This window comes from Polypterus senegalus, chromosome 9, assembly GCF_016835505.1.
Source record: "Polypterus senegalus isolate Bchr_013 chromosome 9, ASM1683550v1, whole genome shotgun sequence".
In the NCBI taxonomy this organism is placed as follows: domain Eukaryota; kingdom Metazoa; phylum Chordata; class Cladistia; order Polypteriformes; family Polypteridae; genus Polypterus; species Polypterus senegalus.
Window position 1 is genome coordinate 51,360,244 of NC_053162.1, and position 13,347 is coordinate 51,373,590.

The window sequence follows — 13,347 nt, forward strand, 5'->3', positions numbered from 1 at the left end:
TCTGATTGCTGTCAACAATGATGGTAAATATATGTGGCATAATCAAAAGTGGGAGTTTTTTTTTTCATGTTTATACAGACAACAAATAAAATCATTGATGCTCATAGAAAACTGCTTTAAAGAAAGTATTATAATTGTTTATATTTCTTTTTGTTTTATTTACCTTTTCCATTTAATGTTAACTGTATTTAAACTTTATAAATAACATCTAAAAAGGGATGCCTCACAGTAAGGAGACCTGGGTTTGCTTCACGGGTCCTCCCTGCATGGAAATTGCATGTTCTCCCCGTGTCTGCGTGGGTTTCCTCTGGGCATTCCGGTTTCCTCCCACAGTCCAAAGACATGCAGGTTAGGTGCATTGCCAATTCTAAATTGTCCCTAGTGTGTGCCTGGTGTATGTGTGTGTGTGTGTGTGCCTGGTGTGTGTGTGTGTCTGTGTGTGTGTGCGCACCCTACGGTGGGCTGGCACCATGCCCAGGGTTTGTTTCCTGCCTTGCTCCCTTTGTTGGCTGGGATTGGCTCCAGCAGCCCCCTTTGACCCTGTAGTTAGAATATAGCAGGTTGGATAATGGATGAATGGATCTAACAAGGGTGATGCAGTGCTTCACAGCTCCAGAAACTTGGCCTTTATTCCTGACTAGGTTACTACCTGTTTTTACGCTGGGCATTTTTCTCTTGGTTTTCATCAAACAGCCCAGATTCTCTCCTACATCCTCTTAGTTTAATTTCCATAATGGTCTAACATGTATGAGTGTCGGTATGTGTCCCCTTCATCACCACCATTACCATGATGTCTATGTCTGGTTTCTGCTGTTAGGAAATTGTCTGTTACACTGTGATCCTTAGTTAGAAGCAGAAGGTTTGTAAAATGGTTTGATGTATATTGCTTACATGTTAGATGAACGCATTGTATTATAATTAAAATAAGGCTTTTATAGATTAAACATTCCAGGCAAAAATACTGTATAAGAAAAAAATATTCTGACTATAGAATTTCCTTCACAAGTGTATTCATTTTAGCACTAGACAGTGTATGTTAAATATAACAGAAAAAAGTAATACGCTTAAAGGAAACAAGCACTCATTGACTCCAAATGACAAGCCAGTATATAAAATATCCAGAACAGGTCAAGTGCATTAGTATTATCCATCCATCCGTTTTCTAACCCACTGAATCCGAACACAGGGTCATGGGGGTCTGCTGGAGCCAAACCCAGCCAACACACAGCACAAGGCAGGAACCAATCTTGGGCAGGGTGCCAGCCCACCGCAGGACACACACAAACGCCAATTTAGAATCGCCAATCCACCTAACCTGCATGTCTTTGGATTGTGGGAGGAAACCGGAGCGCCCGGAGGAAACCCACGCAGACACGGGGAGAACATGCAAGCTCCATGCAGGGAGGACCTGGGAAGCGAACCCGGGTCTCCTAACTGCAAGGCAGCAGTGCTATCACTGTGCCACCGTGCCGCCTCATTAGTATTATATATATGCACAATTGCACAATGCGTCTTTGTAATCCATTTTTGTTTGGAATGCGTTTCCAATGTTTTACAATTGCATGAATTTTGGAATGCAGATAGCAAGATAAAGGAAGACTTTGTCATGCAGTAAAAGAACTTCACCTGACAAATCAAAACAATTACCGCTAAAACTTAGAAAAACTTTTCTGCTATACTCTACAGATACATGAACTTCTGGATGTTTATGTCCTCATGCCACAATAACATAAATAAATGAAAGAATGATGCCTTTTATTGCAATGGACAACAACTGTATATGTTCTTGCATACTGTAAGCTTTGTTGAAATTTATATGATGATCTTAACATTTACATTTTTAGCAACTTAAAATTTTTTTTATGGCATTACCATAAAAAATTAAAAAAACATTCAATTAAGATAATATTATGATCCTTCTAAATTTGAGATGCAGTTATTAAAATGATGAACAGAGCAAGATTCAGAGATTTTGATTTACTTACCTGAGTAACATTCCTTTCTTTTAATATCAAGGTGTAAGATTGTAATTGTATGGCAGTACAGAGGGGTATAGATTAAATGTACAAAAAAAATCAGGTTATCCTTTATACAGTATGTGTAATAAAAGTCTACTTTACAAAATAAACAATCAGAATTCATAATTCATATTGAGCAGTGGTAGAAACCTAAATTTAAAATATAACTATTACAAAGGGCATGTATTACATACACTGGTCCACTGCACCAAATACAGCTTGCCAGTTAGAACCAAGGTGGAGTGTGATGCCTTCATTTACAAATACCATTTCACTACATCTTCAATAGTTTTTACCAGTTTCAGGTGTTATGCAGTGTTTTCTTTTGATCCACTGTGTTGATGAATGACAGGTATAATGTGCAGCCTCAGAGTTTTTTTGAGGTAGACTGCAGAGGAGCAGGATGGAATAGGAGATGAAATATATCCAGTAAAGTAGCAAAGAGTTAAAGGCAAAAATCAAGTCAATCTTTGGTTGACATTAATACATGAAACAAATCTCATAGTCAATAAACATTAAGCTTATATTTGTTGCCAGAAATTCAAACTAAGCACATGCAAGAAAATTCATATATTGCTACAATTATAGTCAACCTATGAAGTAACATGGAACATTTACTATCATTTAAATATCATTAACCAAAATCTGTTTGTTGAGGCCACCCCTTTTGATGTTGGCTAGATGAAAAAAATGTAGCCTGTCTATTCACTAATAGTTGTATCAACATATCATGGCGTTTCGACCTTTTTCTCAAGTCGTTAACAGTGTTAGGATAAGCTAGTGGTTGACTTTTTGAAACTGCTGACATTCATGCCATCTTAAATATTCATTCTTGAGTGAGATGTCTACAGCCAATGACCACAACTGCAATTCAACATAACAGCCATCTAAATGTGAGACGTAGGTGCTATGGAACTCACACTAGCCTCTGAACGATCCAAAGCTGGTAAAGTTACTTAATCCCACACAGAAGAGTAGCAACCCTGAATAAAGACCCCAGAGTGCATCCACTAGTCCTTGCAGCACTAGACTAAAACATTACTGACACTTTTACTTTTTTTTTTTTTTAACAATATGTTTGGATGTAATACTCTTTTGTGAAGGAGTTTTTTGTTTCACCTACCTTTTCTGGACTGCAAACAAGGTTGGGAAGGATCCATTTAAGAAAGTCTGAATGATTGGAAGAAACTGAGCACTAAACTCGTCAACCCATGCTACCTCACAGGCTCATCTCTGCCTCATGTTTAAATGGGAAAACTTTAGAGCATTTATTGTAGCAAAACTATCAGACAGAAACTTTTGCAAAAAATCATGTCTGTGCAAAGGTGATGATATAATGATTCTAATGTGTCATCTTGGGTTGCCATTCCATGGGCACTGGGAGAGAAATAATTCAAACATTAAGTAAGCACCTGCTTTTCTAAGCATGACACAGAATTTTAAAACATGCCATCTGTGTATTTCGATACTACCAACAAAGATTTCCTGAATGAAGTGATATGCACTGCTTCTTGCAGAAAAAGTTCAGGACACTGGATTTTTTACAGTAATCACAGATGAGACCAAGCCATCCAAAACCCAGCAGTTAAAAGTTTACCCAGGTACGTGGACAAACTTGGGAATCAAAGAACATTTTTTTGTGTTTTATCTATAGTTCTGACACCCACAGTGCTGCTAGGATTGTAAATACAGTTAACATGTGACTGGAAATCCAAGGATTTAAAAACTTGCCAATTGTTGCCCAGAATTACAATGCCACCTCTGTAATGTCTGGGCATATTTCAGGGGTGCAGTCTCCCAGAAAGTAGGCCCATCCATACTCAGTATACATATACTGCATGGCACACAAATTTAAGCAGGTGCTTGTTGAACACTTCTACAATCAACCATATTGTTAAAGCATTCTTAAATGTACTTGACAAGCTGTATTTAGTTTTTTCAGATGTGTCAAACCATCATAAGGTTATTGAAATAAAGATGATTGCTTGACAACTTCTGGCCACCACTACTTCAGGTCCACAGAAATAAATGAAAGTTGCACTCAAAAAGTGACAGAAAAACTGATTAAATCTGAGAATTTGTCAATGAAGTTCCAGCCATATATCTGTTTCCCTTTACTGGATATCCTTATGTCCAAACTGGAATAGTGATTCACTGGAAATGTGGCAGAACTTACATGGGTATGTGGTGCAGTGTTTAGATATGGATAATATGGAATTGTACCTCTGGTACAGAAGTACGCTTAGCCTGTGAATACTGCTTGTTCAAGCAGAAATAATACTTTGTTAAGGCCACAGCCAAAACCATTTCACTTAAATAATTACAAAATTTGGTGAAGAAAACCTTTCCAAATCTGTAAACCCATTTGACCCTACCAATCAGATTAGTTACATCAGAAAAACGTTTTACAGCAATGAGAAGGATTTGGATCTGGCTGTGGTTTTATTACTCGCAGTACTTCACATTGAAGCAAAGCTGTCACTCGATAGGATAGCAGACATTTACATGGCAAGTCAAAAGAAAAGATGTTTATTTCTAAACTACTTAGGACATTTGTGATTTAATGTAACAGGCTGTGCATTATTTTTGTCATTGTGTGCATGTGTGTTTAACCATTATTCGCACATATGCATACATCAAATTTCACAGTTTTGGACATGACACTGATGGACAAGTATTGTGCAGCGTTGATGTCTTAGATGTGTTAAAGTTACTTATTTACTTTATATTGTAACTTTACAGGGTGGTGCAGTGGTAGCGCTGCTGCCTTGCGGTTAGGAGACCCAGGTTCGCTTCCCGGGTCCTCCCTGTGTGGAGTTTGCGTGTTCTCCCTGTGTCTGCATGGGTTTCCTCCCACAGTCCAAAGACATGCAGGCGACTCTAAATTGGCCCTAGTGTGTGCTTGGTGTGTGTGTGTCCTGTGGTTGGTTTGCACCCTGCCTGTGGTTGGTTCCTGCTTTGTGCCCTGTGTTTGGATTCAGCAGGTTGGAAAATGGATGTAGCTTTACACTTTGATTTGAAATGTGATTTAAATACATAGTAGTGTGGTTATTTTTTATAGTTCTTTTGGGCTCCCCACAGCTTAAATGTCAAACTGTCTATGGTGACTGCTGTTTGTAACCATTCACTAAGAATGCTGATTGTGCTAAAGTATTTGTCTTTTGAAATACCTTTTAGAAAGTTGTAATTTTATAAGTAACATTCTTTTACTTCAGCCTATCTTGCAATTTTAAAGTTGGCATGTTATTCCTGTGTCTTTATGGCCTCCTCTGTGAATATCCTAAGTATCATTTCAAACATGTGCATAGATGTCTTAGTGGAAATATTGCATGTGTGGGTGTGTGCATGAATGTGTTATGTAGATAGACTGGCATATTATTAGGGGTTTGTTTCTGTGTTGATATATTTTATAAGCTACTTATTAAGATTTATTTATACTAACAAACAGGGCCTAAAATACCCCATAGTATTCAGGGGATCCCGTGAGTTTTTCAGTGTTGGCTGAAATCTTATTGTGTTAATTAGGTATGTACAATACATTAGCTATGGAAATTATACCACTTAGATACTTGTGCAGTCAGTTATTTAGAATGTGAATATTTTAAAATATCTTTAAGTAGATAAATCACCTCATGCATGAGTATGCAATCTGCAAACAGAAACCATGGCACCTTGAATTTCTGACAGGCTTTTACATGCAGAACAGCAGATTTTCATGACACATGCATTTAAACACAGTATTAAAATGTCTACTTCATACACTGCAGCTTTGGTTAGTTAATGAAGCTGAAGGCACAAGGCTGACATTTCAAGAGTCAAGAAGGCCAAAATAAAACACCCTAACAATTTCCTGTTCCTGAATGTGCATTTGAGGATACTGTAGTGATCAGCAAGATGGAATAACTGAATAATCGTACATCTAGATAACAGGTTTTAGATTGTTAGTAGTCTCTGCTGCATTTGTTCACAACAGTGGTTGTCATCTTTCTCAATTTGGGCAAAAAGGATACATAGCTTTGTGAAGAAATATATATCTCACACACCAGTCTCAAGTCAAACTGGCTAAACTCTATTTTGAAATTACTTCAAATCTCGCTATTATAAAAAAAAAATCTTGGGGAGGCAGACTAGGTAGACGAGACGTGATCATTTCAGAAGACAACTTGAAGTCCTGCGAGAGACATTTTAACTTGCTCCCAGCTCTTAAAACAATGACAAGTGACAAGCAAAGCATGCAGCTTGCAGCAGATGATCCAACAACTTCTCCTTGCGTGCGTTCAACCACCCTAACCCCCCATCTTCACAATGCAAGCTGCAGAGACACGAAGTGACAAAAAGGGCAGCGGCTGTACAGGCTTTAAAATGATCGACGGGCAGCATAACAGCAGCTGCCCCCCCTTCACAACGCGAGCAGCGTTATACGCCCTGCAAGAAAGAGATTTAACCACGCCCGGGGCCGGAAATATAGGACTGTTTAACAATACTAAAAGTATTGTTTTTATAAAATCACGTGAGACAAGGCAGTGAGCCATCATTTAAAACAAGTCCATGGACATTTAACCTAGCAGTTGTTGGACTGGTTTTGGCAGACATGCAACATATGCTCCCAGCTCTTAAAACAATGACATGTGACGAGCAAAACAGGCAGCTCGCCAGCAGCAAAAAGACAGCAGATGTCAAGCAGACCAGGCAGCTTGCCAGCAGCAGAAAGACAGTAGATGATCCGATGGCATCTCCTTAGCGTGCGTTCAGCCGCATACCCCCCATCCCCCCACAACGCGAGCAGCGTTATATGTCATGCGAGAAAGTGTTGTAACCACACCAGGGCCAGAAGTAAAGGACAAGTATTGTTTTTACACAACTTTAAAGTAAAAATGAAAATAATGCATATGTAACAATTCCCATGAAAATAACAATCTCTTTAAATTGTATATCCAGTAAACCAAACACGGGGGTGGGCAAGCGAAGAGAGCAGGGGGCAAAGACCCCTAGTTATAAATAATATCATCAAGTGTAAGTCGTACTAAGTCAAAAGTTTTGGGAATGATTTGAGGAATAGTACTGGAGGTGCAATTACTACCAGTCCTTTTGGAACGCTAAGTAAATCAATATTATGCAATAAAACATTCATCGGGTATCTATCCTATATTACATTGCTAGCATCTTATTGTTTTACGCATCTGGAAAATTCCTAACACACAATCCGTAACTCAGTGGGAAAGTGACAGCTTATCTAATGCTAGGAAAAATTAAATTTTCTCTACTAAGAACAGAACAAAGCTTCTTCAGAATTTTCCAAGCATTCATTCTGTTCTAAAATAAACACACTGGGACTCTGCTTGACCTTTTCAGTGTCTCAGTATACACAATGAACTGCTTCATATTGGGTGCTTTGTTCATCTAGGTCTCTGAATTTGGTAGAAGAAGGGTTGGCAAATTCGATTTAATTTCATTTTAAACATAAATGTCTGGAATATAGAGTTCATTGTATTTTTGACTTGCTCTATAAAACAGAACAGCCAACAAAAAAGTCAGTGTTGTGAAAAGTAACATGCTACATTGATTGATTAAAAGGATCCTAGATATATATGTTGTTTAATTAAAATTATAAAAACAGACATGACTGGCAGTACTTTGTTACATATCCAGCAAAATCTAAATCTTTTTAAAACTTTTTAATTTCTATAGAAACCTTAATCTTCATAACTACAAATATTTAAGCCATGTTGAAATTGACATTTTCACAATCGTTAGCACATACAGTAATTAGCAGCATTAGATAGATAGATAGATAGATAGATAGATAGATAGATAGATAGATAGATAGATAGATAGATAGATAGATAAAGGAAATTCACAATTCACTTATTCCATAAAAAATAGATCACACAGTTACTAGTGTATAATGCAGAGTTATGAATGTTTCATTTTTGGAAATTCATCTGTAATAATCTTCAAAGTGGCAACGGTATTAGAAAAATGGCACAGACCACAGGGAAATGTGAAAATTCCACATGCAATGGGAGCAGAAAACAGATGTCATTGCAAACAGGGGTACCTGTGTTATAGAAGCCTCTAGAAGCTGATAAGAAGGGTTGTCCTACAGATTTGAAAGAAAAGCTGGTCCGGCTACCTTGCCATTACTGAATAGTAATTTACTATGTGTACAGGGTGGCCAATTGTCACCCCAGGGTACACAACAGAGATTTTGTCACAGCTATCTCAAGTACGATAAACCCTGTTCTGGAAGAGTAATTTCAATGGTCAACCGTGCAATAAAGAGGAAGGTCTGAATGATAAGAAGCCAACAAAGTTTTAAGGCAAAGGAGAATCAACGATTAGTGATTTCTTTCTCACAAAGTAGAAAGAGGTTAAATGTTGGAGTTACATGCAGTTCAACCATAAGGATCCATTATGAGCTAGCAACTCCAGAGCAGTGTTTAAATGGCTGCAGGTCAGAGTTTCTTTGAGCCTGAATTTATTAATTGCATAAGTAAATATATACTAGCAGGGAAGAAGTAGTTCCACAGATTGAGAGTAGGACAGACAGTGCAGTCAGTGAGGAAAGGAAACGTGTTTCAGTCCATAAGACAAACAGATTCAAAGCTCAATATAGAGAGACTAAGTGAATAGTGTTTTGTTCATCGTTTTTGTGCTGTAAAATGTTTTTTTTTCTACCTCACTTGCATGTAGTAACATCGTTTACTTTTGTAATTGTCTTGAAATGTTTCTATTTTGGAGAGATACTTAGGCAAAACTGTCCTGTTACAAATGGTCATATATCATAAGAAATACAGTTAAAAATAATCTTTTTTTTAAAGTTACTTTCCTTAAGGTAATATTAAATTATTCGTGCCACACAAGACAAAGTAAATGTATTCAAATATTAAATGGAAGATAAAAGTGTGATGTTCAGGAATTGCAATATTAGTAGATTTATTTGTAAAAAAAGAAAAAAAAAATCACTGTAGATGGCATTTAAGAATAACTTATCTAGTGGAGGTAGACTCAAGAGAAGTGTCTTCTTTTTCCAGTATCATTGCATTCTAAAAACTCATATCAAATTCTAAATATACAGTTGTGCACTCAGAAACCGCGTCTGTTGCTTTTCTTAGTGCATTTAGAAGTCACTGCTGACAAAACATGTAGAAAGTGATTTCTGGCCACTATTATCGGCCTGATAGCAAATGCTGGATTGCAGCTGAGACCAAACGGCATCTCATTTTGTTTCTGTGACCTGGCTTATTTAAAAATAGGGCAACTGAAAATTAATGAATATTTAACACAAGAGTGCTGGACAAATCATTTCCACTTTTTAATAAAACTATTACCTTGACTTGGAAATCAACAAAATTTGTGGGTATTCATAAGACAGATTTATATCTTTACTTGTGTGAGGCTGTGAATATTAATAACTACATATTACAGAAGGTCAGAATGGATGACCCAAAGGTATGATATTTATTAGACAGTCTCTAAGTAATCTAATTTTGTCAAGCTGAAGGAAAAAACATGGAACATAATCATTAATGTATCACACTATTTGTTGAACAAGATGAAATTCTGTTTCAGGTATGCTTACAGTACTATAAAATGTTCATAGACAGTCTTATTTATACTGCCAAATACTGAACAATGGCTCTAAGACTACTCTAACAAGTGCAAGAGTTGACTTTTTGTTTCTTTAGAAAATTACTAAGCTTTCTTTTCTTTTCTTGTAGGTACATCGGTCATGCAAGTGACAGCCTCTGATGCTGATGACCCAACTTATGGGAACAGTGCAAAGCTGGTATACAGTATTTTGGAAGGGCAGCCTTACTTCTCAGTAGAACCCCAAACAGGTATTTTTTTTTTTCTAAAATGACTTGTTTTCCACTTTCTAAGATATAATGAGACATTTTATTATAAAGGATTATGTGTAATCAAATATTATAAATCCATATTAAATATATCGACTGATTAAGTCAAATGTGACACTCAGACTTGTTCCTTCTACAATTAATTACTTGTAAATCAATCTAAATATGAAATATGTGCTCAATGCTATGAAATTATAAATACGCATAATGATGAAATTATAAATATGCATAATGCGTTAAGCATTTCACAAATGTTAAGTTTTTTTTTGCTTTTTTTTTTCTTGTTTTAATGGTATTAAAAGTAGCTTTTATCTCTGGCAGAGATAACCTAATTGTGCATTATTATTCCCTTCTTACTGAACAGTATTATTATTCTCTTCTGGCACCATAACAAATATAAAATAATCTACTACAGACCTTGTAGAAATTAAACTGTTTTTGTAAAAATAAACTGTTTCATCAATCTCTGCATCAAATCCAAGTTATCTTAACACTTTTAACATTTATATGAAGTCCCCATGTGCCAATCAAAAAACAAATCATTTATACACTGCACCATTACAGATGGAAAGAAGAATTCTTGGCACCCCCTATATGGAACACTTACCTACAGTTTCCTACACCATAAAATAATCATTTTAGGGTAGGGCAGGGTATATTTGTATTTCTCTGAGTGTTACAGAAGAGTGTCTGCAACGCTGCAGATATACAGTATATATTGTATGTAGATGATATGCAGTTGTAGAGCAGTACTTTTCTTCCATTCTTCTCAGATAACTGTCTTCCTAATAAATATACATACTGCACATAATGGTTCCTTTAGTTAAAAAAAGATTATTAAACATTTATTTCAAATGTATTCAATATGATTGAGCACAATGTGTTACAAAGTAGAATAAGCAGTTAAATGTTATTCTTTTGGAGTTAAATCAGCAGTAACCAATGAGAGAAAAAATCCTGGTAGGAGCAAAATACATTCCTGGAATTAGGCATTGAATTAGGCATTGATCCCAGATGGCTTGAGATTCAGGACCTTAATGTATGCCAGTTGTGCTGATTCACTGATTTGCATTTTGACCTGATGCCCTTGAACTCTTTAGGTGTGTCAACAGAATGGTCATAGTTAACATTATTTATTTTACATTTATTTAAATTTGCATTATTTATTTACTATTTGTTTTAATCTTTTTGCTGTTTATTTATTGTAAATTAAGGAGGTGGTGTATCATTTTAAGAGTCTAAAATTCGTAAAAAGTGTTTGTTGTTTATCTGCCAATCCAGACTAAACAATAATAGTGGTGAAAGGTATTACAAGTAAATTAAAACTCTGAAATACAGTCGAGAACCTCATATTGTACAAGTACATTGGACTGTGGTTGAGTTTGTAATGAAAAACTACCTCACCAAATGTCAAAGGCTTGATTGATTGTGAGTTCTAATTTCTAAGTGTCACTCACTTTTATTACCCAAGAGGCAATCGTTTTCCGCTGTACTCAATAATGTCTACAGTCTGCGTCTGTTTTATTAAATCCTTTTATAGCAGAGCATCTGTTTAAGGCTCACATAAGGATTTATTCAACTTATTCCCATCTGTTCAATTTTTCTCTCTTTTCCTTTTTTTGGTAGATTACTCTCATTGTGCTATTTTTTGTTGATGTTGGTGAAGTTTAAAGTTACAGTTGTTCCTTTCTGAGTGTAAAAATGTGTCAGCACTGTGGAGAATTACCCAAAAATGCTGGGAAGTGAGAATATTTTGTTAGAGAAAAGTGCTAAAATTAAGGTTTCACATTTATGGTTGTTGTTCCACTAGATGACACTCTTTGCTCATTTTTCATGAAAACTGTTAATGAATTACAAAGAATGCATTAATTGAAAGAAAAATGCTTGCTTTAGAGATAGTGAGATGTGTAAAATTGTACTGCTTACATTAAACAACTTGATGAGTGAAACCAGTTTAGGAAAGTTTAGAACATGGCTGTTTTTAATGCTATTACATTTGGTGGCTGCTCAGAAGTTGATTTAACCTTCCATTTCAAAATAATCTTCCTTCTTTCAGTGTTTGTGCACAGTACATGGTTTACTTCAATGCGGAGTTTGACCTTGCATGAATATTTAGGCAAATATTTTAGGTCACAAGCTAAAGTGAAATCCTGTAAAAGTCCTGACTTTTTGTTATTGCATTTCTTCTTATATCAGAATTGATAACATCAGTGTTTTCTGCTGAGAACTCATCAAGCAGTAATGTCATGAAAGTAGAAGATGTAGCTTTTTTTTTTTTGTTTTGTTCAAGACCCAAGTATAACTACCAGTGTGTAAAGCACTGTGGGGATCCATAATTAATAAAAAAATCAAGAACACACACATACCTCTTCTTATACAAAAAAAAAAAAAACAGATGCTGAACCTTTCTTTCATAGATTCTCACCTTTATCTTGAATATCAATTAAATTACTAAATTTATTCTAATGTATTCAGCATGAAAACATTATTTGGTAGCAAGCTTTCCTTTAGTCTATTTTACTGCAAGTGTCTGAAATATTTATAACTCTTGCACCAAACAAGTGCTTCAATTTGTAAATTTCCCCTTGGAATTAATAAAGTATCTATCTATCTATCTATCTATCTATCTATCTATCTATCTATCTATCTATCTATCTATCTATCATATAGTGCCTTTCACATCTATCTATCTATCTCTCTATCTATCTATCTATCTATCTGTCTATCTATCTATCAATTTTTCAAACTAATCTCAAAGCAGTGGCTTACATTATTTTAAGTGTGCAAAAGCAGAAAGTTTATTATATTTTTCCAAGACTTTTGTGCAGTTAACAAATCATCCCAACAAATTCTGCAAAACATACAATGCAGATATAATGTGAGGATTTTGTTTTTTCAAGTAAGTTACAATGCTGAATATTGTATTAATATATGGACAACTCTTTATTGAGGCAGCATACAGGTATCCACACAGGTAACAGTTTCATCATCACTTACATGCAGATATACAGTAAATTATAAATACAACTTTAAACATTGTAAAATAAACATTTTTATTGACAAGTTCTTGTCTAACATGTTCAAGTGTCTTTCCTCTTTTAGGTATTATCAGGACTGCTTTGCCTAACATGGACCGAGAAGCCAAGGAGGAATACAATGTTGTCATTCAAGCCAAGGACATGGGAGGCCACATGGGAGGATTATCTGGAACAACTAAAGTGACAATCAAACTAACTGATGTCAATGACAACCCTCCCAAATTTCCTCAGAGTGAGTCGTACTGAATGTAATTCAGAAGAATAGCTTGTGAACAGTTTATGCAGATTAGCTAAGTAGGGTACAAAGCTTTGAGTGGTGAAAGCTGGCTCCTATCTTGTATTTGGTAGTTTGCAGGAATGAGGCACTGATGCCTAGCACAAACATGGAATTCATGTCATCCTTTATACATTTTTAAATGATCTCATTCCAAG

General features: G+C 35.8%; 1 protein-coding gene across 1 annotated transcript in view; it reads left to right on the forward strand.

Annotated features, from left to right (window-relative positions):
- cdh11 (cadherin 11, type 2, OB-cadherin (osteoblast)) overlaps window positions 1-13,347 on the forward strand; it is a 131,440-nt gene that overhangs the window by 85,728 nt on the left and 32,365 nt on the right. The window contains exons 4-5 of the mRNA XM_039763113.1: window positions 9,740-9,859; window positions 12,980-13,147. Coding sequence (XP_039619047.1) covers window positions 9,740-9,859; window positions 12,980-13,147 — 288 coding nt within the window. The remainder of the gene's footprint in view (window positions 1-9,739; window positions 9,860-12,979; window positions 13,148-13,347) is intronic.